The following is a 23,411-nucleotide window of genomic DNA, read 5'->3' as shown; positions in this document are numbered from 1 at the left end:
GCCAATCTGAGGCTGGCAGCTGACGTCAGTCCCAGTGTGCATGTCGCCGGCGTCTGACATCATTGTCAGTCGCCGGCGAGTGCACGTTTCAGCTGCGTGGAGAGAGCAGGAGCGCGGTCAGGTAAGCAGAACTTGTTTTTTTTTGCAGTCCCGATCATGTGATGGTAACATTCACCGGCGAAACAATTAAAGTTCTACATCTGAGGTCTTATTCCTGCTGGGGGGGGGGGGGGGGGCGCCAAGCTCGGGACCAGCCCCGGGCGGCAAAAGCTCTAGCTACGCCTCTGCTTACACTGAGGAGAGGCTTCCGTCATTCTGCCATAAAGGCCAAACTGGTGGAGGGCTGCAATTATAGTTGACTTTGTGGAACTCTCTCCCATCTCCCTACTGCATCTCTAGAGCTCAGCCACAGTGACAGTTCTTCTTTATCTCTCTCACCAAGGCTCTTCTCCCACAATTGCTCAGTTTGGCATGGACGGCCAGGTCTAGGAAGACTTCTGGTGGTCCCAAACTTCTTCCATTTAAGGATTATGGAGGCCACTGCGCTCTTAGGAACCTTGAGTACTGCAGAAATTCTTTTGTAACCTTGGCCAGATCTGTGTCTTGCCTCAATTCTGTCTCTAAGGCTACGTTCAGACTAGCGTTGTGCGCCGCTGCGTCACAACGCACGCAAAAACGCGGCAAAAACGCTGCGTTTTGCGACGCGTGCGTCGTTTTTTGCCAAAAATCGGACGCAAGAAAAATGCAACTTGTTGTGTTTTCTTGGTCCGACGCTTGCGGCAAAAAAGACGCATTTGTCGCAAAACGCAACAAACAAAAACGCATGCGTCCCCCATGTTAAACATAGGGGCGCATGACGCGTGCGTCGCCGCTGCGTCGCCCGACGCACACTAGCACAACGCTAGTCTGAACGTAGCCTAAGCTCCTTGGCCAGTTCCTTTGACCTCAAGATTCTGATTTGGTCTGACATGCACTGTGAGCGGTGAGGTCTTATATAGACAGGTGTGTGCCTTTCCAAATCAAGTCCTATCAGTTTACATTCATGTGAAAAAAATTAACTTTTTTGAATTTACCAAATGGCTGCAATGAAAAATTTAAAGGAGTTTGAATAAATTCCATACCCACTGTATGTATTATTTCTATCCTGTGTAATACTGACTGCTGAGCCGGGTGCCTAATCCTCTCCTGTGTGATACAGTCTGCTGATCTGTGTATCTAATCGTATCCTGCGTGATCTTGTCTGCGGAGCCGTGTATCTGAGCCTATCCTGTATGATACTGACTGCAGAGGTATGTATCTAAGCCTATCCTGTGATACTGCCCACTGAGATATGTATCTAAGCCCATCCTGTGTGATACTGTCCGCTGAGCTGTGTATCTAATCCTATCCTGTGTGATACTGACTGTTGAGCCACGTATCTAAGCCTATCCTGTGTGATACTGTCCACTGAGATGTGTATCTAATCCTATCCTGTGTGATACTGTCTGCAGTGGTATGTATCTAATCCTATCCTGGGTGATACTGATTGCTGAGCCGTGTATCTAATCCTATCCTGTATGAAACAATCCTTGAAGATGATTGGTGTGTTCACTATTCAGTACACCCCAGGGCGACGAGCTTTCATCAGAGACGTGCGGGAGAGCGGGAGACTGCTCCGCCAAACAGGGAAGGATTGTGAGAGAGGAGACGAAAGGCGATACAAGATGGAGACGACATCCCAGCAGACATACTGTCACAGATACTTACAGGGGCAGATACCGCACCGTAGGAGGAGGGAGTGGGTGATAAGTGGCTGATACAGGAAGAAGACAAAGGGTGGAGAATAAGGCTACGTTCACATTGGCGTTCCGCCAATGTGCGTCGCTGTTGCGCCGGCGACGCAGCGGCGACGCGCCCCTATGTTTAACATAGGGGACGTGTGCGTTTTTAGGGTGGCGTTTTTCGACACTTGCGTCGTTTCCGACGCTAGCGTCGGACGCAAGAAAATGCAACAAGTTGCATTTTCTGTGCGTCCGATTTTGGTCAAAAAACGACGCACGCGTCGCAAAACGCGACACGTTTTTTCGTGCGTTGCGTCGCCGACGCAGGGCGGCGCAACGCTAGTGTGAACGTAGCCTAAGTGTGGTTTCTTCTGAATCTTTACAGCCCCAGAAGATTCCTATGACCTGGAAATTCTGCTGGATAATTTTGTGACTTTCTTCATAGCAGGTCGGTATAAAGCTATTGCTGGAGACGTCAAATTTTCATTGCTATTACCTGACCTCTCCGCGACAACACACTGTACTATGCTTCTATGCCAAGAGACCACAACAAACGAGCTGGCTTTTGCTGTAATGGAGTTAGCATGGTATCCTGATGTACTGAAAAGGTGGGCCAAATGTTCACTAAGGGTACCGTCACACTATACCATTTCGATCGCTACGACGGTACGATTCGTGACGTTCCAGCGATATCGCTGTGTCTGACACGCAGCAGCGATCAGGGATCCTGCTGAGAATCGTACGTCGTAGCAGATCGTATGGAACTTTGTTTCATCGCTGGATCTCCCGCTGTCATCGCTAGATCGGTGTGTGTGACACCGATCTAGCGATCTAGCGATGCGATCCAGCGATGCGTTCGCTTGTAACCAGGGTAAACATCGGGTAACTAAGCGCAGGACCGCGCTTAGTAACCCGATGTTTACCCTGGTTACAAACGTAAAACTAAAAAAAAAACAAACAGCACATACTTACATTCTGGTGTCCGTCAGGTCCCTTGCCGTCTGCTTCCAGCACTGTGACTGCCGGCCGTAAAGTGAAAGCAGAGCACAGCGGCTGTGCTTTCACTTTCACTTTACGGCCGGCAGTCACAGTGCGGGAAGCAGAGACTGCAAGGGACCTGACGGACACCAGAACGTAAGTATGTGCTGTTTTTTTTTTTTTAGTTTTTCGCTTGTAACCAGGGTAAACATCGGGTTACTAAGCGCGGTCCTGCGCTTAGTTACCCGATGTTTACCCTGGTTACCCAGGGACCTCGGCATCGTTGGTCGCTGGAGAGCTGTCTGTGTGACAGCTCCCCAGCGACCACACTACGATTTACCTACGATCACGGCCAGGTCATATCGCTGGTCGTGATCGTAGGTAAATCGTATAGTGTGACGGTACCCTTAGTCCTGCGTATCAGGTGCTATTCTATCCGCCAGAGCTGCACTCACTATTCTGCTGGTGCCTTCACTGTGTACAAACATTACATTACTGATCCTGAGTTACATCCTGTATTATACTCCAGAGCGGCGCTCACTATTCTGCTGGTGCAGTCACTATGTACATACATTACTGATCCTGGGTTACATCCTGTATTATACTCCAGAGCTGCACTCACTATTCTGCTGGTGCAGTCACTGTGTACATACAAAGTCCATATATATTTGGACAGAGACAACATTTTTCTAATTTTGGTTATAGACATTACCACAATGAATTTTAAACAAAACAATTCAGATGCAGTTGAAGTTCAGACTTTCAGCTTTCATTTGAGGGTATCCACATTAAAATTGGAGCAAAGAAGTGGAATATTCTTGAATGGCCAAGTCAGTCACCTGATCTCAACCCAATTGAACAGCATTTCACTTGTTAAAGACTAAACTTCAGACAGAAAGGCCCACAAACAAACAGCACCTGAAAACCACCACAGTGAAGGCCTGGCAGAGCATCAAAAAGGAGGAAACACAGCGTCTGGTGATGTCCATGAGTTCAAGACTTCAGGCAGTCATTGCCAACAAAGGGTTTTCAATCAAGTGCTAGAAATTAACATATTACGAAACTGTAGATTTTGCCACTCCTAATATTGTAGCAATTTCTCGGATGGATTTTTTCTGTTTTCGCAGCTTAAAGGGACACTGTCACCTGAATTTGGAGGGAACAATCTTCAGCCATAGGGGCGGGGTTTTCGGGTGTTTGATTCACCCTTTCCTTACCCGCTGGCTGCAATATTGGATTGAAGTTCATTCTCTGTCCTCCGTAGTACATGCCTGCACAAGGCAATCTTGCCTTGTGCAGGCATGTACTACGGAGGACAGAGAATGAACCCGAAAACCCCGCCCCTATGGCTGAAGATTGTTCCCTCCAAATTCAGGTGACAGTGTCCCTTTAAGGATGGCTTGTTTCACCTGCATGGAGAGCTCCTTTGACCGCATGTTTACTTCTCAGCAAAACCTTCCAAATGCATGCTCCACACCTCAAATCAACTCCAGGCCTTTTATCTGCTTAATTGAGAATGACATAACGAAGGGATTGCCCACACCTGTCCATGAAATAGCCTTGGAGTCAATTGTCCAATTACTTTTGGTCCCTTTAAAAACAGGGTGGCACATGTTAAGGAGCTGAAACTCCTAAACCCTTCATCCAATCTTAATGTGGATACCCTCAAATGAAAGCTGAAAGTCTGAACTTCAACTGCATCTGAATTGTTTTGCTTAAAATTCATTGTGGCAATGTCTGTAACCAAAATTAGAAAAATGTTGTCTCTGTCCAAATATATATGGACTTAACTGTACATTACATTACTGATCCTGAGTTACATCCTGTATTATACCCCAGAGCTGCACTCACTATTCTGCTGGTGCAGTCACTGTGTACATACATTACTGATCCTGAGTTACATCCTGTATTATACCCCAGAGCTGCACTCACTATTCTGCTGGCGCAGTCACTGTGTACATACATTACTGATCCTGAGTTACATCCTGTATTATACCCCAGAGCTGCACTCACTATTCTGCTGGTGCAGTCACTGTGTACATACATTACTGATCCTGAGTTACATCCTGTATTATACCCCAGAGCTGCACTCACTATTCTGCTGGTGCAGTCACTGTGTACATACATTACTGATCCTGAGTTACATCCTGTATTATACCCCAGAGCTGCACTCACTATTCTGCTGGTGCAGTCACTGTGTACATACATTACTGATCCTGAGTTACATCCTGTATTATACCCCAGAGCTGCACTCACGTTGTGCTGCAGTGACATTATGACAGTTTCTACACTTATAACTTCCTTTCTTATAATTAGGGTCCAGGGTGAAATAGACGTCTTCGGATCACATAGAGACATTACATATGACGACCTGCACAAGCTGCAGTACCTGGCCCAGGTCAGTGTGAATTGCAGCTTCTATTGAATTAATCATTTCTATTTCTAACCGCTTTCTAATTTCGCCATTAGGTTCTTAAAGAGAGCCTCCGTTTATATCCCACGGCCCCGGGCACATCACGTCTTCTGGATAAAGAATTAGTGATTGAGGGGCTCCGCATCCCACCTAATGTCTCCTTAGTGGTAAGTGGGTAGACTACCCTATCCATTATCCTGCCACACATCCATGCACGCTGGTTAGCGGTTATCTTCTGGAACAATAGTATCAGATGATTTTCCGACTGCAGAATTTAATGGCCCCAAAAAGCGGCTGCAAAATGAGTCCCTCCGTCCGACCACGTGTAGTACAAATGGTGGGAGGGCCCCCTCAGGTATAGGGGTCCTGTGCGACTTGTACCTCCACATTCCCTGTAGATACACACCTGATACATGATATGATAGACTACTAACTTGCGTTCCCGTTATTGATTTCTGGGGTCATCCGCTCCACAGTTTAACTCCTATGTCTATGGGAGAATGGAGCAGCATTTTCAGGATCCTCTCAGCTTTGACCCAGATCGATTTGCTCCTTAATCTGAGAGGTGAGTGCACCCTACAATACCCAAGCTTGACATGTCCTCGTCATTATCCCCGAGTACGGGGGTCTCCAACTACAGTCCCCCGCATATAACATGTATCTCATTGCTCCCAGGCCGCACTTCACCTATTTCCCATTTTCCTTGGGGCCGCGGTCGTGTATAGGACAGGTGTTCTCACAGGTAAGGACACACCTGTATGTGTGAGCCATGTAGTGTGCGGCCAGGCCGCAGACCTGCTGCCTCCCACTACGGCCCAGCAGTAGGCTGGTCACCGCCACTGGTTGCTGGGAAGTGAAGGCTAAAGAGGGTTTCTCTTCTAACAGATGGAAGCGAAAGTGGTGATGGCAAAACTTCTGCAAATATTTGAGTTCCAGTTGACGGACGGACAAAGCTTTGACATGGTAGACAGCGGGACCCTGCAGCCAAAAGATGGAGTCATGTGCCGGGCGCGGCCACGAAGTACCAAGAATTAAGTAAACCCTGTACTTTATCACACTATTAAAGGATGAGTTGTATGATAAACAGATAATGGCATTAATAATGGAGTCTGCCTTCTTTTTGTGAAGGGTAATCTATAGCTAGCAGGTAGGATGGGTAACAGGAAGTGGGGGCGGAGCTTAGTGTGGCACTGTGAAGCAAGGGCGGGGCTTGGCACATCTGCAGGAAGTGGGGGCGGAGCTTAGTGTGGCACTATGAAGAGGGTGAGTCTTGGCGCATCTGCATGAGGAGAGAGCGAGGCTTGACATATCTGTAGAGGGCGGGCAGGGCCGGCGTCAGCACCCGGCCAAATGCCGGGGCCCTGGGAAGAGAGGGGGGCCCACTCACGCTGTCATAGATACAGCTGGGAGAGCAGAGCAGGAGAACATGCTCTATCCGCCCACAAAGTCACTGCTGGCTGCGTTCTCTTAACCCCTATGTGCCAGCTCTGACACAAGCATCTTCTCACTCAGTCAGTGCAGCCAGGCAGGCACACATAGGGGTTAAGAGAAGGCAGCCAGTGTGACATTGTTTGTGGGCGGAGAGCGCACATTCTCCTGCTCTGCTCTGGCCCCTGGCTGGCTGCAGTGCTGAGCTGAACTTATCAGGCAGATTCTGGAGGAGCTCCTACCAGTGCCTGAGTGAGTGCAAAGGTATCCAGCAATAATTGCAGTTGGACTTGTGGCTCAGTCTGCTGCTGTCTGTCTCCGCTGCCTAAAAATGTGGGTGATGTCTGGAGGAGCAGCTGGTGGGGTGCTGCCTGCAACCTGCAGCCGCCCAGCTCACCCAGAACCCCAGAATACATGCATGCCCCACCTGAACCTGCACCAGTGGGGTAGGAAGAAGCTTAGATAAAGGAAAGAGAAAAGACACTGCTACAAAATTGCACACCACCCAATATATGAACAAATAACAAAAAACACTTTATTGGCAAAACAATAAAAACAATTAAAAACACTATATCACCACAGACCACCTGGATACAAAATACATGTTCATATATTATAACAGTAATATAGCCTGTCACCAGTCCCATAGGATAAACTAGGCATATATAACAATATAGTCCTACCTAATGGCTCATGGGGAATCTAAGAGTCACCGAAAGGTAACTCACACACCCTCAGATGAAAAGGCCAAATAGCCACAAAACACCCATACGAACCGATGGAGACCGAAAATCCCAAACATGGATCAAAAAAGCATAATACCTGTAATCGAACACAAGCCAAACTAAATGCTGGCAGGCCAAAGTATCCAGGGAACTGGGTGGACCATAGCCCCACGCGTATCGCCTCCCAAATGAGGCTTCGTCAGGGGAAGTATGTGCCCAGCCAATAGACTAGTGTTTATATAGAACCTCAATTATGTCTTAAAGCTCTTACCGGTGTGAATACATGTCCGGCCATGGAAGCTGCAGCGCCACCTCCAAAACCGGAAGCGGAAATGACGGACCTAGAGGCTCGAAAGCCCGGCGTACAGAGTAGCCCCAGAATAATGCACACAAAACGCGCGTGCGCAAAAAAGTCCAAAGCCGCCCCATAGCAACAGGAGCTACGTCCCAAACAGCGCACCCAAATGATCATAAAGACCGGCGTACCAAGCGCCCACATATAGATGCCCACATATAGGCAGAGAGGTGCACACAAGGCACACCTACATAATATAACGCCATAATAACAAAAGGGAACTACAGTCACCCTCAAACCAAGGACAGCGTACCTTGAGGACTACATGGCCCAGCATGTCCAGCGCCACATCAAGGCAAAGGGCGCATAGGCCCGCGCATGCGCAATAATATTAGGGACGTATAACCAAAATACAGAAACGCCTGTATAGTATAAGCGCCTGTATAAGAATAGCACCACGGTGCAGAAACCAATTGAATAAATAAGTAAACTAGCGCGCGTCCGCGACTAGTATCAAACAGAGTATCTCTCATATGATGTATACCAACTAACATGAGTCGTATGATGTATACCAACTAACATAAGTCCCTCCCTGCGTATGCCCGGGAAATATTCCCGAGCCAGCGCAGTCAGGTTACAAAAATGAATAAAAAAAGACTGAAAAAGAAAAAGAAAAAGGGCCCATGTAGGGGAAAAGCAAAAGAAGAGAATGCATGACACTGCAGTCCCCCACAAATAAATGGAAGCCGAAAGGGCGATAGAACCTACAGATCAGGAGACATATTATATCTCACCCACATATGGATACTAATCCACACCTGTACACTCAAGGGACCACATATACAATCATACCCATATATACACCATCCATGTAGGGGTCTCACACATACCCATACCACCACACAACACATATACCCAAAACAACCCATATATACAACATGTATCCATACACCTAAAAAGGAGAGAAGGGAAGAGGTAAGGGTGGACGGGAAAGAGGAAAAGACATACAACATGAATCACCACACTACCAACATAATAATTAAATATTTATTGTATATAATATATAATATAGTGTATCTTAATTAGACACTAGTCCAAAATTAGGTCTATTCAAGGCCACAAAAGAGAATAGTTATGTGGGACCAGCCCATCCTAAATGAGACTATTTATATTTCCAGAGGCCTGCCTAAAAAAACTATCCCACATAACCGGAAGCCATACCACGAAACCCCCCCCATACATACCTCCATATGCATAAAATCCAAGCCCGTCCCCATGAGCCAACCTAAATCACCAATACTCCCTCCATGAGCGAAACAAACATATACACTGTACTCAATGGCACAATATCCAAGGAGGAAGGGCAAAGTTAGTGTTGAAAATAAGGCCACTATTAAAGTCCCACGGCAGCCTTGAATCCAAAATTGGGATGATATCCAAGTGAAGAAAGTCCATGATGTAAACTTCATGCTCATCTCAGATACCGTATATGTAGCATCTCGTCTCCGACTCCACATAAGGGCAAGAAGGAAGGACACAGTCCAATAGTCCACATATGCGTAGATTAACCAAGGAATCCGGTGAATAGCAGCTCCTCATTCAAACCTGTAGGAGCAACAGATCCCAAATTAAAAATCCACCGTGACTCTACTTGGAGTAAACGTTTTTTGGGGGAGCCCCCCCTCTCCGACATAAAGATCTTTTCTAATCCAATCACCCGTATGTTCCTGGTGCTCCCAGAATGGTGTATTAGGAAGTGGGCCACCACCGAGGTCAGGGTCCTCCCTTTATCCCTGTCACTTCTTGCCAAGTTGATAGTGGAGAAGTGTTTTTGGACCCTCCGTCGTAATTCCTGAGAGGTCTGGCCTACATAGACCATCTTGCAAGGACAGATAAGAGCATTAATGACACATCTAGTCCTGCAGTTGATATACCCCCCAAGCTTATATGTCACACCATCGACGGGATTTTGGAAAAATTCCCTAGTTGGACCCATGTGGGGACAGATGTTACAGTCCCCACAGGGAAAGGACCCCCTAAGCCTCACCCCACGATTAAGCCGGGTAGTCTGTCGTCTGTAATGACTTTTGACCAGGAGGTCCCTCAAATTGGGCGCCCTCCTGGCTACCAAGAGAGGCCGTTCACCAACAATATTAGAGGTGTTCAGATCCGTGGTGAGAATACCCCAATGTCTACGTAAAATGCCTCCCAATTGTGACCAGTGCGTGTTATAATTGGTTATAAACCTGGGAGCATTGTCCCGTACCTTGCGTGTCGAGTTCAATAAAGACTCCTGTGTCTCACTCCTCGCCCTCTGGAAGGCAGAAGATATACACCTCTGCGGATAGTTTCTCTCTTTAAAACGAGAAGTCAACGCCAGGGCCTCTGACTTAAAGTCTTCATCACGTGTACAATTCCTTCTTGTTCTTAGAAACTGTCCAATGGGGACTCCGTGTCTCGTGTGCTGGGGATGGAAACTTTTGAAATCCAGGAGACCATTAGTTGCTGTAGGTTTACGATACAATTTCGTAATAATGGTGTCATTTTCCATCACCACCTCCAGATCCAGGAAAGCGACTGAGGATGAAGATAACGAATATGTCAAAAAGATGTTATAGGAATTCTGGTTCAACCTTTCCATAAATGTCCTACACTCAGCCTCCGTCCCAGACCAAACGAAAAACACGTCGTCGATAAAGCGCATCCAATGATGCACTTTATCTTTAAACATGTCAAGCACATATACCACGGTGGCCTCCCACCAACCTAAAAATAGGTTGGCGAGGGCCGGGGCACATCTGGCCCCCATGGCCACACCTGAGGTTTGGAGATAATACGTCCTATCAAATGTGAAATAATTGTGCTTCAGGACAAATTCCATGAGGTCCACAATTAATGAATCGTGCATTCTATCAGAATGCCCTACCTGGTCCAAGAAATAGAGGACCGCTCTAACTGCATCATCATGATTGATGTTGGAGTAGAGGGCCTCTACATCACACGCAACCAGAAACGTCTCCTTTGGTAACACAATGCCCTGGCAACTCCTGATGAAGTGGGAGGAATCAAGTATAAAGGAAGGTAGTTTCTTAACCAGGGGCTGCAGGAAGTGATCAACATATATGCAGATTTTCTCGCATAGACTCCCAATACTGGCCACAATTGGGCGACCTGGTGGTTTACAAAGATCTTTATGTACCTTGGGGAGCATATAAAAGGTAGCTGTAATTGGGTATTCCACCCACATGAAATTAAATTCATGACCATTAATGATCCCCAGGTCCCGGGCCCTTTCCAAAAGACCCCTTAATTTAGCTGAAAACACCCCTGTAGGGTCAGATGGTAATTTTCGGTAAAACCGGGTGTTATCCAGCTGACGATGGGCCTCCTCCAAATAGAGGGTATGTGGCCACAAGACCACATTACCCCCTTTATCCGCCTCCTTAATTAAGAAGGCCGGATTGGATTTCAAATTAAAAATGGCTCGTTTTTCTTCTTTCCCCAAATTACTCGGTGTACCAGAAAAGGGACGTAACTGAAGAATATCCTTCTTCACCAGCTCAAAGAATACCCTTATAGCCGGCACTAGAGAGAAAGGGGGGGCCACCATGGATTTATTCTTATGGGGAAAACGATTCTTACCACTCTCGATGGTATCCTCCTGTAACAGTTGTAATAGATCTTGAAGCACTCGTTGGTCCGTTTGGTCCAATCCATCCCTGTCCTGTGGTCTGCTGTGAAGAACTTGTAGAACCAAGCACCTACAAAATAAATACAGGTCCTTGACCAATGTAAACTTATCTATATTATGTACCGGGGAAAATGTCAAACCCCTTTGTAACACCGATAGTTCAACCGAGGTGAGCTGGTATTCTGATAAGTTAATGACCTGCAATTTACCTGATGGTTCCTGTGAGGTAGGTGATGGAGACCCGGACTCCAATGGTGCTTCTATTTGTGGAAGAATTTGTGCCGTTTCGGTGTCCTGCGGCCCCCAAATCTGGTGAACCGTCGAGTCGGCTGGGCGGCGTTTGAGACCCCTTCTAGTCCGGCGTCTGGCTCGCTGTCGGCCGATGATAAAAAAATCACTGCTAGACGAATGAACACCTCCTCCTTCGCCCCTAGAAGGCCCTGATGCTGTCCCAGGCTGTCTGGAAATCTGAAGGACCTGCCTACGATTCCCTTGATGTTTCCACTGGAATGCTTGTTGGGTATCGAAGTCCTTACGATCACGAAAAAATGTAGACCTCTTCTTCTCCCTAATCTCATGGTCGTATTTATCTAAGGTATCCTTAAGCCTAATCTTGAAGGGCTGAACCTGCGTCTTATCGTCATAGTTGGACAATTTTGACTCCAGATCTTTAATATGGTTCTTAGTGCTCATAAGTAACTCCCTATCATGCTCAAGAGGCATGTTCATTATAATATTTGAACACCGTAGCAGTCCTTGTTCCCATGTAGAGCGAAAGGACACAGAAGGTTCCCATGCAGGATAAATGGGAACTAAGGCCCCGGGGTACAATATTGGCCTTGATATACTCTTCCAGGCTGCGGATGTTCCACCACAATCTGATCCCCAATCTGTGGGCCGAAGTTCATTCAGCTGACAATGTGGTAAACTCAGAGCCTGGTATATAAGTATCCGTGGAGGAGAAGACATTAATAGATTCAGCGCGCCAGGCTCCCTCCCGCGCATCCCAGTCCATGGCGTACTAAACACCGGAAAGAGCTACAAAACACAATTATATAATTACCTTTTCAGTAAACAAAAATAAATTTACTGATATAAATACCCCAAAATAGGGTGTGTGCTGCCAAAAAGAAAAACCTGCTAACAGAGCCAGGCTACAGATGATGTAAGAACTTAAAAAGGAGTAGGCGCACAACCATAATAATCATATATGAACAGGGGGTGCATGTAGCAGAAAAATAGCATAGATAAAGGAAAGAGAAAAGACACTGCTACAAAATTGCACACCACCCAATATATGAACAAATAACAAAAAACACTTTATTGGCAAAACAATAAAAACAATTAAAAACACTATATCACCACAGACCACCTGGATACAAAATACATGTTCATATATTATAACAGTAATATAGCCTGTCACCAGTCCCATAGGATAAACTAGGCATATATAACAATATAGTCCTACCTAATGGCTCATGGGGAATCTAAGAGTCACCGAAAGGTAACTCACACACCCTCAGATGAAAAGGCCAAATAGCCACAAAACACCCATACGAACCGATGGAGACCGAAAATCCCAAACATGGATCAAAAAAGCATAATACCTGTAATCGAACACAAGCCAAACTAAATGCTGGCAGGCCAAAGTATCCAGGGAACTGGGTGGACCATAGCCCCACGCGTATCGCCTCCCAAATGAGGCTTCGTCAGGGTAAGTATGTGCCCAGCCAATAGACTAGTGTTTATATAGAACCTCAATTATGTCTTAAAGCTCTTACCGGTGTGAATACATGTCCGGCCATGGAAGCTGCAGCGCCACCTCCAAAACCGGAAGTGGAAATGACGGACCTAGAGGCTCGAAAGCCCGGCGTACAGAGTAGCCCCAGAATAATGCACACAAAACGCGCGTGCGCAAAAAAGTCCAAAGCCGCCCCATAGCAACAGGAGCTACGTCCCAAACAGCGCACCCAAATGATCATAAAGACCGGCGTACCAAGCGCCCACATATAGATGCCCACATATAGGCAGAGAGGTGCACACAAGGCACACCTACATAATATAACGCCATAATAACAAAAGGGAACTACAGTCACCCTCAAACCAAGGACAGCGTACCTTGAGGACTACATGGCCCAGCATGTCCAGCGCCACATCAAGGCAAAGGGCGCATAGGCCCGCGCATGCGCAATAATATAAGGGACGTATAACCAAAATACAGAAACGCCTGTATAGTATAAGCGCCTGTATAAGAATAGCACCACGGTGCAGAAACCAATTGAATAAATAAGTAAACTAGCGCGCGTCCGCGACTAGTATCAAACAGAGTATCTCTCATATGATGTATACCAACTAACATGAGTCGTATGATGTATACCAACTAACATAAGTCCCTCCCTGCGTATGCCCGGGAAATATTCCCGAGCCAGCGCAGACAGGTTACAAAAATGAATAAAAAAAGACTGAAAAAGAAAAAGAAAAAGAAAAAGGGCCCATGTAGGGGAAAAGCAAAAGAAGAGAATGCATGACACTGCAGTCCCCCACAAATAAATGGAAGCCGAAAGGGCGATAGAACCTACAGATCAGGAGACCTATTATATCTCACCCACATATGGATACTAATCCACACCTGTACACTCAAGGGACCACATATACAATCATACCCATATATACACCATCCATGTAGGGGTCTCACACATACCCATACCACCACACAACACATATACCCAAAACAACCCATATATACAACATGTATCCATACACCTAAAAAGGGGAGAAGGGAAGAGGTAAGGGTGGACGGGAAAGAGGAAAAGACATACAACATGAATCACCACACTACCAACATAATAATTAAATATTTATTGTATATAATATATAATATAGTGTATCTTAATTAGACACTAGTCTTCTTTTGGGTAGGAAGAAGCTTAACCCCTTCCCATCGGTCTAAAGGTTATTGCTAAACCTTAAAGATAACAATCCGACCCGCATAAATGGGGTTAACCAGATGCCAGGAGGAAGGGGAGCTGCTTCCATGGATAAAACTGAGCTGTGGGCTGTACGTTGGGGCCCCGTGGCCCCAGGCTGGTGACTGGAGGGACTCTGCCCAGTGCTGGCATATGGGTGATTTCTGCTCTGGAGTCTCAGCTTCTCTCCTCCAGGTCACACTGTGCAGTCACAGCAACATTGGTTGTGTCTGTCCAGGTCCCAGCAGCTGCCACTGCTCCCACCACGGACATGGCATCACTTAACCCTTCCCCTGCAGCCACCGGCAACAAATCCACATTATTCCTTGATTAAATCAGGTTCCAACCCAATAGAGGAGCAGACATTTCCTGCTGCCATTAGGGTCCGGGAGGGGGTGACCTGTGATATTGGCTGCCCTGCTACTCTGTAGTGGGGGGTGACAAGTGTAACATGGGGTAACGATGAAGGAGAAATGCACAGGATAATAGTGAGCGCGACAGAGGGCAGTGTATGGTATGGAGCAGTCAGGGGGTGGGCTGCAGGATCCCCCATACTGTACATGACTGCTCGGGACAGGGAGGCGTTTAAAGGGACACTGTCACCTGAATTTGGAGGGAACAATCTTCAGCCATGGAGGCGGGGTTTTGGGGTTTTTGATTCACCCTTTCCTTACCCGCTGGCTGCATGCTGGCTGCAAAATTGGATTGAAGTTCATTCTCTGTCCTCCGTAGTACATGCATGCACAAGGTAATCTTGCCTTGCGCAGGCGTGTACTATGGAGTACAGAGAATGAACTTCAATCCAATATTGCAGCCAGCATGCAGCCAGCGGGTAAGGAAAGGGTCAATCAAAAACCCCAAAACCCCGCCTCCATGGCTGAAGATTGTTCCCTCCAAATTCAGGTGACAGTGTCCCTTTAATGAGCTTCTAATGACGGGGCACTAATTGGGTCATTAGGGTTTGTGGAAAGGATTCAGCATCAGGTCCCTCATTAATGCCAGAGCCGCCTGTTACTTTGTAGCACAGATCTGTTAGGGCCGCAAAACCAAACAACGTTGTTTATGTAGAAAAGTCTTTGTTTCATAGAAAAACTCAAAACAGAAAAGATTTTCTGATACAACAACGCCCTGCTCACGACACTGCACAGCACCTCTCCCCCTGTATATATAGGTATAACCAAAGGACTGAAAAAAATTAATCTTACCGATAATTGTATTTCCAGGAATCCATCCTGACAGCACCATGGAGGACGTCCTTCTTATACACAGTGGGACAGGAAACACGAGAGTTTAAAAGGACCCTCCCCCTTCCACCCTTCAGTGGCTTTCCAAAGTAACACATCTGGATGGATGCAAACAGAAAATTTATTTTGAACATAACAAGATTAATACAAATGTTACTTCACATAAGTATAACACATATTTGCCATGGGGAGGGAACTATCCGTGCTGTCAGGATGGATTCCTGGAAATACAATTATCGGTAAGATTAATTACCGTTTTCCAGGTCACCACCTGACAGCACCATGGAGAAGTACCAAAGGAAACTTCCTAGACCTAGGGTGGGACTACCGCCTGAAGCACTTTCCTGCCAAAGGCTAACTGAGAAGAAACTACGTCTAATTTGTAGTGTTTTGAAAAAGTGCTAATGTTAGACCAAGATGCTGCATTACAAATCTGATCTACTGAGGCCCCCCCTTTTTCGGCCCAAGATGTGGCCATAGCTCTAGATGAATGAGCTTTAAGGCTATCTGGAGGATCTTTTCCCTGTATCTGATAGGTCGTGGAAATAGTGGATCTAATCCACCTGGCAATAGTGGATTTTGATGCCTTTTTTCCCCTATTAGGACCCCCGTACAGGACAAAGAGATTACTATCTTGTCTCCAGGCCCTAGTCATGTCCAAGTATTTCAGTACCGTCTCCCTGACATCTAAGTTATGGAAGAAGGCTTCTTTTTGGTTTTTAGGAGATTGGCAAAAAGACGGAAGAACGACCTCTTGGTTAATATTTGATACAGAGGCTACTTTGGGAAGAAACCCTGGGTCAAGCCTCAAAACCAACCTATCATCAAATATCTGTAGATAAGGGTTTTTGATGGAAAGGGCCTGAAGTTCCCCCAATCATTTGGCTGATGTAATGGCTACTAAAAACACTGCCTTTAGGGACAGATTAGCGATATTTATATCCTTGTTTATATCAAAGGGCTCTTTGCATAGAACGTTAAGGACTAAATTTAGGTCCCATGGAGGTACAGACTTTCTAATTGGAGGCTTTAGCCTCGAGACCGCTCTAGAAAAACGAGCGATCCAAGGGTGGGCGGCAAGGGAAGAGTCATAAAATACGCTGAGGGCTGCAATTTGAACCCTCAAGGTACTTGGTTTGAGCCCGATCTTAAATCCCTGCTGTAGGAAATCAAGAATTTTTGGTATGTTAGGGTGATCAACATCGATTGTTGTGTCTCCACAAAAACTGCAGAATTTTCTCCAGGTTCTGAGGCATATTGCTGAAGTCACCGGTTTCCTACTTGCTTGTAGAATCGAAATTACTCCTTCTGAAAGGCCTTTTGCCCTTAGGATCTGCCGCTCAGGATCCAAGCTGTTAACCGCAACTTTCCTGGGTTCTGATGGAGGATCGGACCCTGAGAAAGTAAGTCCCCCCTGACTGGAAGATGGTAAGGACTGTCCACTGCCAGCTTCTTTAGAAGGGGGAACCAGCTCCTTCCAGCCCAGAAAGGGACCACCAGGATCACCCGAGCTCTGTCCTCGCAGATTTTCCTGAGTACCCTTGGTACTAATGCCAGAGGGGGAAAGGCGTATAGCAGACCCGAGCTCCACGACTGAGAAAGGACATCTACCCCTGCTGGATTCTCTTGAGGATTCAGGGAGAAGAAGGTCTTTATCTTTGTATTTCTTCTGGTCGCGAAAAGATCCACGGACGGGGTTCCCCAACGCTGACACAGGGTATCGAAAATTCCGCTGTTCAGTTCCCACTCTATGGGTGATAGTTTTTTCCTGCTCAGAAAATCCGCAACCTGGTTCTTTGAGCCTTCTAAGTGGACTGCTGAAATTGAAAGTACCGAACCTTCTGCCCATTCGAAGATCTGATCCGCCAGACGTTGCAGTTTCGGATGTCTCGGGCCCCCTTGATGGCGAAGAAAAGCTACCGCCGTCGTGCTGTCCGATAAGATCTTCAGATGTTTGTTCTTTAATAGGGACCGGGCTGCGCACAGAACCTTCCAAACCGCCTGTAGCTCTCTGTGGTTTGAGGAATTGTTGCTCTCTTCCGAATTCCACTGTCCTTGGTAATATCTTCCGAGTACCTGGCCGCCCCAACCTTGTTGACTTGCATCTGTGGTTACCATGACTGCTGGGGTCTGGATCCATGGGACCCCCACCTGAAGGTTTCCTGACACCATCCACCATCGTAGGGATTTTCTGACTCGATAGGATAGGACAAACTGTCTGTCCAACGAAGACTGTCTTCTGTCCCATGTTGTTAGAACCGCTCTCTGCAATTGACGAGAATGAAATTGGCTCCAGCTGACACATGGGATACAGGCTGTCATCAGGCCTAGGATCGTCATTGCATCTCGTATTGTTACCCGAGTTCTTGCAAACTGTCGAACCTTCTTCACCAAATCTGACCACCTTCTGTCCGGAAGAAAAGACTTCCTGATGTCTGAGTCTAGAATTATCCCCAGAAACTGACGTCTTGATTTTGGGGTTAAGTGTGATTTCTCCCAGTTTACCACCCAACCTAGTTTCTGCAGTGTGGAGATCACTAACTGAGAATCGATCTTGAGTTGGGATACTGAGTCTGCCACTAACAGGAAATCGTCTAGATATGGTATTATAATGATACCCTGTTTCCTTAAAAAAAGATACGATCTCTATTATGAGTTTTGTAAAAACTCTTGGAGCTGATGCTAGACCAAACGGAAGGCAACGGAACTGATAATGTAAGACTGAACCGTCTTTCTCTATCGCAAATCTTAGGTATTTTTGATGTTGCAAAGAAATTGGAACGTGATAGTACGCACTTTTTAGATCCAAAGTGCACATTACCACGTCCTTCCCTAATAGGGGAATTGTGGAGCGAATGGACTCCATCTTGAATCTCTTGTACGATAGCCATTTGTTTAGTGGTTTGAGGTTTATGATAGTTCGGGATTCCCCCGATGGTTTTATTATAGAGAAAAGACCCGAGTAGTGATCTGTTCTCCTTTGGTGAGGAGGTACGGGAGATATTGCCTCCATGCGGAGGAGATCCTGAATGTCTGACCACATTGGAGAGACTGAAGAGAGACGGGCGTTGGAGATGAAAAATCTTTCTGGGGGACGAGATATGAACTCTATCCTGTAGCCCAGAGATATAACCTGAAGGACCCACGGATTTGAAGTAATTTTTTCCCATTCCCCCAGATAATTCAACAACCGACCCCCTATTCTGGTGGCGTCACTTTCTCCGGAACTCAGATCTAGGGTTTGAGGGACCCGGATCTCTATTTCGGTTCCTATTATCCCCCCCTTTCTGGTAACTCCATCTCCCTTGTTTACCTTTACCCCTATAGTCTGACCTCTGACTGTAATAGGGTCTACGAAAGGGCTGGAATTTTTTCTTTTTCTCTTCTGGAAACCCCTTCTTTTCATCAGAAGCTTTTTCCAAAATGTAATCTAATACAGGGCCAAAAACCCGGCCACCCGAAAAGGGAATGGAACATAGTTTGTTCTTAGAGGGAACATCCCCCGACCAGCGTTTTAACCAAATAGCCCTACGGGCTGCATTAGATAGCGATTGCCCTCTGGCTGAGAACCTGACCGATTCTGCCGTAGCATCTGCTAGAAATCCTGTGGCTAGTTTAAGTAAGGGAATAGCACTAATGATAGACTCCCTAGAAGTTTTGGCTGACAATTGATCTTTTAAATCATCAACCCACAGATGCATAGCTCTCGCCACGGATGTCGCCGCAATATTTGTGCGGATCACCGCGGCCCAACTTTCCCAAGTTTTTTTTAAGGAGACCATCTGCCTTTCTGTCCATGGGCTCCTTTAAGTTTGAGGAGTCCTCAAATGGTATGGCAGTTCTCTTAGACACTTTCGCTAGTGGGATGTCAATCTTTGGTACATCTTCCCAGTCTTTGACCTCTCCATGGTCAAAGGGAAGACGGAGTCTAAAGTCTCTCGGTATTGATATCTTCTTCTCTGCCTCCTCCCACTCTTCCAAAATCATTGAGCGAATGTGGGCATTAACTGGAAAGACTTTTGAAGTCTGTGACCGCAACCCCCCGAACATCTCGTCCTGCACAGAAAGAGAGGTCGAAGGTTCCTCAACCAGCATAGTCTGTCTGACCGCTCCCAGTAGTTCGTCAATATCATTGGAAGAAAAAAGATACTTTTTCCCTTTCTGAGGGAAATCTCTACACACTTCTTCCTCTATGTCAGATTCTGATTGACTGTTCTCAGAAGACGAATCTGACTCTCTTTGCCCCTGGGTGGATGCTGGACCTCAGGCTGGAACTGCTGGGCGGCAGATAGGCTAGATATAGAAGCTTGTACTTCTTCTCTAACCATGGCTCTCATGTTTGTTATTAGAGAGGCCTGTTCCTCTCCTACAATGCGGGCGGTGCAGGGCTCGCACAGAGGCTTCTGGCACAAGGCATTAAGTTTTGAGGCACATATAGGGCATCTCCTGGTTTTACCAGTCTTCTTATCCCCAGATGAAGGACGCCCCTGGATTATATAAAAGGACCACCACTAGTACCTTTAATAGGACTATAAGGAGCGCACCTTTAAATGAGGACTCACATGTGCAAGGGAATCCTGCTTCCCCGTAGCCTCTAATTGACCGCTGGTATGGAGCCTGGATCCATTATAGCTGCGGTGTCTAGCGCTATATTCACTTACCTCTTTATCCTTTTCGCTTGTGTCCCGGCGCTCCTACAGGAGCGATGAGGAAGGCTGCCCCCCTGCTGCCGCTGTGACCCGGAAGTGACGCGGCAGCGGTAAACCGGAAGTCCAACGCACGCTCCGCCGACGAACCCATGTCTGGAGCGCTCTGCCGTACCTGCCCCTCCTCCGGACTGTCTGCCAAGGGACTACCCTGCAGAGATCCACGCAGGTACGCTTGGGGTAGCCATCCGAGGTCGAGAGCCCCCACCAGGGGGAAGCGACCTCTTAGCCAGGAGCAGCGCTACACCGGCGTCGCTGAGGGACCCAATAAATTAGGTGTCGGCGATACAGAGTTACGGCCATGGGAAGGAAGAGGCTGAGCCCCTCCGATCCGCACGCTCTGTAGGGACAACGCTCTCGTCGTTCCTATCCACAGTGGGACAGGAAAAACACTGAAGGGTGGAAGGGGGAGGGTCCTTTTAAACTCTCGTGTTTCCTGTCCCACTGTGTATAAGAAGGACGTCCTCCATGGTGCTGTCAGGTGGTGACCTGGAAAACCCTTTAAAATATAACTTTTAATAAATACTGAGTAAAAATACCCATAAAAACAGGTCAGGAGACAGTAACACCTAAATCTATCTTAACATAAACAATATATGAAAGGATAGAGACTAGACGGTGGGGGGGCGTGATCTTTCCTTCACTCACCCTACCTCACGCGGAGGTTGGCACCCTAAAATCGATGTGGCGCCCCCACTCGTCGACGGCTCTCCCTTGTGACCCTACAGGATCTTATCAAAAATGAAACCACCACCACACCATAACTTAATATAAAGTGTACAAACACTTATAAGGTGTAAAAGAATAGTTTTAAAGATCTAATGTGGGATAGTTTCCACAAGAAGAGGGTCATATAGACTGTTACCCTTCAATTGATCTTAATAAAGGAAAGGTGCACAAGGTGTCTAATATATAGAGGCAAAATAATCAGTTGCAGTATACAGGAATAATGAGCCTTTTATCAACACCTTGTGGTATACCCTAATCATAAGCACAGTGTGTTCACAGGAGTATACCTTATGTTAGCAGATTAATATACTACAGTGACAATTAAATGCCAATATGCCAAACACTAGCACCTCTCAAATAATAAAGCAATGGTCAAAAAAATAAAGGATGTACTCATGCATATGCTGCCGCCCATCCCGACGCGTTTCCCCCAGGATAATGCACCAGGGTTCATCAGGGGAAGGAGTGGGGCCTCTAGCGGACCGAGGAAGCTATAATAAGCTGCGTCCCGAAGTAACCGCTCAGCAAGTCCGGGGCAACTATAATGAGCTGCGTCCCGGAATGACCGCTCTCAGTGAAGGGCTGCACGTGTCTTACCAGAATGTGTTTCTTATACACCGCCATGACAGAGCGCCTGAAGAAACCGGAAGTGTCGCTTAGTCTATGACGCCAGAGCACTTCCGTTCTGTGGAGCACACAGCGTTCCACGCTGGTCTGTCAAACTTGTACCAAGCCTCATACAAGCTTGCTTGGCCTATGACATCAGAGCATACTCGGCCAATAGAGCTCACCACATTGTACACTGATAGAAGAAAGAGGTGGTACCATGTATTGTATACAACACCGCAAATATATAGGAGCTCTACTAATTCAAAACTTGTAATAAAGTAATACTAGAACTATAACCTGGGCCCAAAAATAAAGGGGAAGGTAATGTTTTAAAAAAAATGACCGTGCAGCAAAAATAAAATCAGTGAGAGGGTCGAAAACAGACCATCATACAAAATAGGTATGATTCCATTTAGAAAGATCTATTAATCATGTTCACACCATAGGGTGCTGAACAAATTGGTGGTCACTAGGAGGACCTATACCAATAAACAGCTCTCATCTTGTAAACCAAAGTGAACACAACTTTAAATAAAACTGGTAAAGCTAAGTTGCTCGTTTAATCCCAAAGGGGACATGGAGTCTAGGAGGTAAATCCACCTCGTTTCTCGCTGTAATATCTTGCGATCCCAATCACCTAGCCTGACAGATTGGGGGACGGTCTCGATAACTTGAAAGTGGAAAGATGTTAGGTCACATTTATGCTTCTCCACCCTGTATATATACACACTACACAGTACCGCTCCTCCTGTATATGTACACTGCACAGCACCTTTCCTCCTGTGTATATACACTGCACAGCACCTCTCCCCCTGTATATATACACTACACAGCACCTCTCCCCCTGTATATATACACTACACAGTACCGCCCCTCCTGTATATATACACTGCACAGTACCACTCCTCCTGTATATATACACTGCACAGCACCTCTCCCCCTGTATATATACACTGCACAGCACCTTTCCTCCTGTATATATACACTGCACAGCACCTCTCCTGTATATATACACTGCACCTTTCCTCCTGTATATATACACTGCACAGCACCTCTCCTGTATATATACACTGCACCTTTCCTCCTGTCCTATATATACACTGCCCAGCAACTTTCCTCCTGTATGTATACACTGCACAGCACCTCTCCCCCTGTATATATACACTGCACAGCACCTTTCCTCCTGTATATATACACTGCACAGCACCTCTCCTGTATATATACACTGTACCTTTCCTCCTGTCCTATATATACACTGCCCAGCACCTTTCCTCCTGTATATATACACTGCACAGTACCACTCCTCCTGTCCTGTATATATACACTGCAGAATTTACAATAGCTGTCACTCATGTAAGAAGTGAAATCTGGCATTGTACTATACATTTCTCTGCCGTATCTGTGCATCATAAATCGGGGTATGTGTTAAAGGTGGGGGCCCACAGACTCTTTCGCCCGGGGCCCTCGAAAACCTGGAGCCGGCCCTGAGGGCGGGATTTGGCAGGTCTGCAGGAAGCGGGGGGTGGGGCTTGGAGCATCTGCATGAAGAAAGGGCAGGGCTTGGCACAGCCGCATGAAGAGACAGCAGGGCTTAGCGCATCTGTATAAAGGGCGAGGCTTGGAAAATCTGAATGAAGAGGGCAGGGCTTGGCACATCTGCAGGAAGTGGTGGCAGGGCTGAATGTATCACTGTACAAAAAAGTAGAAGCTTGGATACATCGCTCTACAGGAAATGAAGTGTCCTTGTCTCTTTTACAGTAAGTGGGGTGAGGGATTTGTATTTAGAGAGTGGGTTCTTGCTTTTTTGAGTAAGGGACAGGGGTTAGCTGCGCTACATGAAGTGGTCCATGGCTGTCTCTGGGAAGAG

The 23,411-nt window shown here is 46.6% G+C and overlaps 2 protein-coding genes and 1 pseudogene across 3 annotated transcripts; 1 reads left to right on the top strand and 2 right to left on the bottom strand.

The window, feature by feature from the left end:
• Positions 1-4,852: 4,852 nt before the first annotated feature.
• Positions 4,853-6,240, top strand: LOC138648444 (cholesterol 24-hydroxylase-like; annotated as a pseudogene).
• Positions 6,241-7,090: 850 nt separating this feature from the next.
• Positions 7,091-14,926, bottom strand: LOC138648412 (uncharacterized). Of its 2 annotated transcripts, XM_069738167.1 has the most exons (3): positions 11,242-14,926; positions 9,866-10,176; positions 7,091-9,204 (listed from the first exon to the last, which is right to left on the bottom strand). In XM_069738167.1, the coding sequence occupies exons 1-3, from the start codon at positions 12,293-12,295 to the stop codon at positions 9,199-9,201; spliced, it is 1,371 nt and encodes a 456-aa protein (XP_069594268.1). In that variant the 5' UTR covers positions 12,296-14,926; the 3' UTR covers positions 7,091-9,198. The 2 variants fall into 2 exon arrangements, with proteins under 2 accessions (XP_069594268.1, XP_069594258.1); XM_069738157.1 differs by having other exon boundaries at positions 7,091-10,176.
• Positions 14,927-15,124: 198 nt separating this feature from the next.
• On the bottom strand, positions 15,125-23,407 carry LOC138648419 (uncharacterized). Its single transcript, XM_069738180.1, has 2 exons — positions 22,811-23,407; positions 15,125-22,751 (listed from the first exon to the last, which is right to left on the bottom strand). The coding sequence occupies exon 2, from the start codon at positions 18,904-18,906 to the stop codon at positions 16,378-16,380; it is 2,529 nt and encodes an 842-aa protein (XP_069594281.1). The 5' UTR covers positions 18,907-22,751; positions 22,811-23,407; the 3' UTR covers positions 15,125-16,377.
• Between the last annotated feature and the right edge of the window lie 4 nt (positions 23,408-23,411).

Source organism: Ranitomeya imitator, chromosome 1, assembly GCF_032444005.1.
Source record: "Ranitomeya imitator isolate aRanImi1 chromosome 1, aRanImi1.pri, whole genome shotgun sequence".
NCBI lineage: Eukaryota > Metazoa > Chordata > Amphibia > Anura > Dendrobatidae > Ranitomeya > Ranitomeya imitator.
Note: the sequence above shows the minus strand (reverse complement) of the source record. Positions and strands in the feature narration are given on the sequence as shown.